The sequence below is a fragment of the Hemitrygon akajei genome, chromosome 8 (assembly GCF_048418815.1).
Source record: "Hemitrygon akajei chromosome 8, sHemAka1.3, whole genome shotgun sequence".
Lineage (NCBI taxonomy): Eukaryota > Metazoa > Chordata > Chondrichthyes > Myliobatiformes > Dasyatidae > Hemitrygon > Hemitrygon akajei.
In genome coordinates, this window is record NC_133131.1 from 29,516,901 (window position 1) to 29,520,833 (window position 3,933).

General features: G+C 41.7%; 1 protein-coding gene across 1 annotated transcript; it reads right to left on the minus strand.

Annotated features, from left to right (window-relative positions):
• Positions 1-1,672: 1,672 nt before the first annotated feature.
• On the minus strand, positions 1,673-2,650 carry LOC140731521 (lysophosphatidic acid receptor 1-A-like). The gene has a single exon (XM_073052991.1). It carries the CDS (start codon positions 2,648-2,650, stop codon positions 1,673-1,675), a length of 978 nt encoding a protein of 325 aa, XP_072909092.1.
• Between the last annotated feature and the right edge of the window lie 1,283 nt (positions 2,651-3,933).

Sequence of the window (3,933 nt, forward strand, 5' to 3'; positions counted from 1 at the left end):
TCAGTAATTAATTCTATATCTCTTTCCACATACGCTATCTACTCCACTGAGTGTTTCCCAGCAGTTTGTTTTTTTCATGTTATGTTCCAAATATAATAGAGGAGAAAAGTGCTCAGACAAGAGCTATAATTTTAGAATACCGCTGAACATTTATTTCCGTTCAATTACACATTTATTGTTGAAAAAGATCAAATTTGAGAAGCATAGCTTGTACTTAGCACACAGCTTTGACACATCAAGTTACCACATTACAGCAGTACATTTAATAAAAACAAAATTTAGCCTGAACAAAAGTCATTAGCCTCAATTAACTAATGAACAGAATTGTATCTACTAGTTGATTCTGCAAAGATATTTAGTGAAACAAAATTACTGAATTGCAATGCAATAGAAAAGCAATAGATTTTACTAATAATACTGAAACTAGTTTTACCCTTAGAGTATCAAATACTCTGTGCAGATGGTAAAATATGACACCATCAGTGACTGACAATTCAGCTATTCCTTGAGGTGACTGCAGAGTGAAATGCTCTTTGCATCAACGTACAATTCAGCATTACTAATAGTATCCCTTAGAGAAAGAATTGCACATGTGTGAGGTGTTTCCTGAAAATGATAAGACGATTAGGAAATGGAGTTGACAAGTGCACGGGTCTGAATGAATTAAGTAAAGCACAAAACAAAAATTGTCAGGCTTGTGGTGAGTGAGAAAGGATCTAGCAGGATATAGGCCAATTGTAAATAAGTCAAGAAAAATGACAGATAAATTTAATCCGGCCACGCATGAGGTCTGTTCAAGCAGAAAACATTTAGTAAATGACAGCACCCTTAGGAACGTTGATGTGCTCTTGGGGGTCAAGTTCATAGCTCCCTGAAAGTGGCAATACAGTAGGTAGGCTGGTAAAGAGGCATGTAGCATCAGTCTGAATGTTAAGTATAAAAGTTTGGTTAGGCCACAATATTGTGTGTAGACCAGTTGCCACATTACAAGAAAGATGTCGTGGTTTTGGGAAGGGTGCAGGAGTGTTTTCATGGGATGCTGCCAATGGAGACTGAGACCTGATGCTGAGTACTATATATAAAAGTAAGGTTAATTCTCAGTCTTTTGCCTAGAGTGGAAATGTCAGATACTGGAAGGCATAGGTTTAAAATCTGAGGGCGGGGGGAGGGGGGGGATGTTTAAAGGAGATGTGGGAGGCAGGTTTTTTTGCACATAAGTAAGCGTCTGGAACAAGCTGCCAGAGAAAGTGGTGGAAGCCGACGTTTAAGGGGCATTTAGACAGGCGGGGATGGAGGGATCACAGGCACATGCAATTGGTTTAACATGATATTGTAGGACTTGGTAGGTGGAAGTGCCGCTTTCTGTTCTACGTTCCAGTTCAGTACGCTGTTCTGTATTCTATGATTGAGAACAGCTGCAGTCAGCGTCAGCGTTCTTATAGCAAACTCTGCCGAAGTAAAAGGATTGCTAACAAATGTAATTGCTGTACTAAGCCTTTCTTCACTTTGGCATGTCTGAGTTCCTGCTCAGAAATCCCTCTCCGTTGAAGCTAATATAATCTGTCACTGTCCAGAGATGCTCAAATTTGTCGGCTCGTCTCTAAACTCCTTACTGCGAAAATACTGCGCCTCTTCCTTCCGAGTTCAGAAATGGGTGTCCGGGTAAATGCTTTTAAGCAATTCTTACTGTTCGCACATGAATTCTTTTGCCAAGAGAAGATTTGAATGAACTGATAGTATTTCGTAGTCCTTTTAATTTCTGACTATAGACCATAGGATTACTTAAAGAGTTTAGCGTTATCATGATGGCAGTGAAATTCCTAAAAATAAAAATGTGTATTTGAAGGTCGCCATGCTGAGAGTGGTCCAGCGCATCCCAAAGGACGCCTGAAAAGAACGGGGCGTACGAGACTACCGTCATGATCCAAATGATGATACTTGTCCTTGTGACGTGGGCCTCGGCCACTCTGTACCTGTTACTAACGTGACCCTGGGCTGTAATTATGCACTTCTGTCTCCTTAAAATTATAATGATGGCAACATAGGTGAAGAATAGGCAAGCGAAGGTTATAACGCCATTGGGAATGGTGATAAACACCAGGTAATCGATGCAGAGAGGCCGGTAAAGGGCAGAAGACTTTTCATCATCGTGGAGGCAATTCCAGCCCATCAGGGGCAGCCCCCCGAAAATGGCCGCCAGTAGCCAGCTGATCACGGCCATCGTCTGGGTCTGGTAGTGGAAGATCCTGCACTTGGGTCTCAAGCCATTCGACAGGGTCAGATAACGTTCCAAGCCGATGCCGATCAAGTTGTAGATGGCCGATAGTATAGAGATGGCAAGAATGGCATAGGGGTGCAGCAGTTCTCTCGAGCCATATATAGTGTTCTCCGGGTTGTAAATGAACAGTAAGGCGATCCAGAAAGAAGATATGCTTGAGAGAAGGTCAGACAGAGCCAAGCTCCTAAAGAGAATGAAGATGGGCTTGTTCAGGTGCTTTGGAGAGATGTTGCTGAGGATCACTAAACAGTTGCAGACGATGGAAATTAAATTGATGCCCAGTTGCGGGATTCCCAGCGACAGAACCAACCAGTAGCTCCACGTCACGCTGCTATTGCCGTGTCCTACTGAGCCGTTCCACACGTGGTTCATTTTGCTGATCTGCGTTGATTCATCGGTACATAAAGGCTAGCACGGGTTCTACCAGCAAAACTGATATAGAATAGTACAGAGGGTTATAACTGGTTACCTAGTTACCTTCAGAGTGGTGCAGATTTACTACTCGCCATTATTTATATCATCTTTGCATAGACATCAACGTCACATCTGTTTTATCATTTCTGTAAATATTTTTTCTGGCTTGAGTACCATGACTCCAATTTTAATTAACCCAATTGTTACATAAGAAACTATAGCAGAGTTTCCCAGCCTGGGGTCCACGGACCTCGGTTAATGGTAAGGGTCCATGGCATAACAAATATTGGGGAGCCCTGAACTATAGTATTACTCTTGGCATGCCTTTTCTTAAAAAAATAGCAAAAAATTACTTTAGCAAAAGATTTCCTTACAAGAATAGGTTGAGTGAACTTGGCCTTTTCTCCTTGGAGTGTTGGAGGATGAGAGGTGACCTGATAGAGGTGTATAAGATGATGAGAGGCATTGATTGTGTGGATAGGCAGAGGCTTTTTCCCAGGGCAGAAATGGCTAACACGAGAGGGCACAGTTTTAAAGTGTTTGGAAGTAAGTACAGAGGAGATGTCAGGGGTAAGTTTTTTATGCAAAGAGTGGTGAGTGCTTGGAATGGGCTGCCGGCGACGGTGGTGGAGGTGGATACGATAGGGTCTTTTAAGAGATTCCGGGACAGATATTAAGAGATTCCTGGAGCTTCGAAAAATAGAGCGTTATGGGTAACCCTAGGTAATTTCTAAAGTGAGTACATGCTCGAGAAGGCATTGTGGGCTGAAGGACTTGTATTGTGCTGTAGGGTTTCTATGTTCTATGATTTAATTTACATTTTCACTTTGCAGCGAATATAACTCAATTCTGACTCGCTGCTCAGTAATGTGAATATTAAAAGTATTTGAGACACCAGTCTAGCAGAGTCTCGGTGGGGTTATTAGTAGTTAAAACTCCTAGAAAACCGGGAAAAGAAGCCCATCGACTGAGACGGTTCATGTTATTGCTATTATGGCACCCGTTGAAAAGTAGCCTACAGTTTTGGGGTTAGATAGGCTCAATAATAGCTATTGTTAGAGGTTAAGATGAACCTTCTTGCACAAGGATAGAAAGAAACTCAGGGTGTTGGAAGTTTTGCATTTCTCGCAAGCTTGATTGATCCAGGATCTCCACCGTGAGATATTATATCAACGTGCGTGGTTTATATTTATTTCGAATTTCTATTAGGATATAATTTCAATATTTTGCATTATTACATT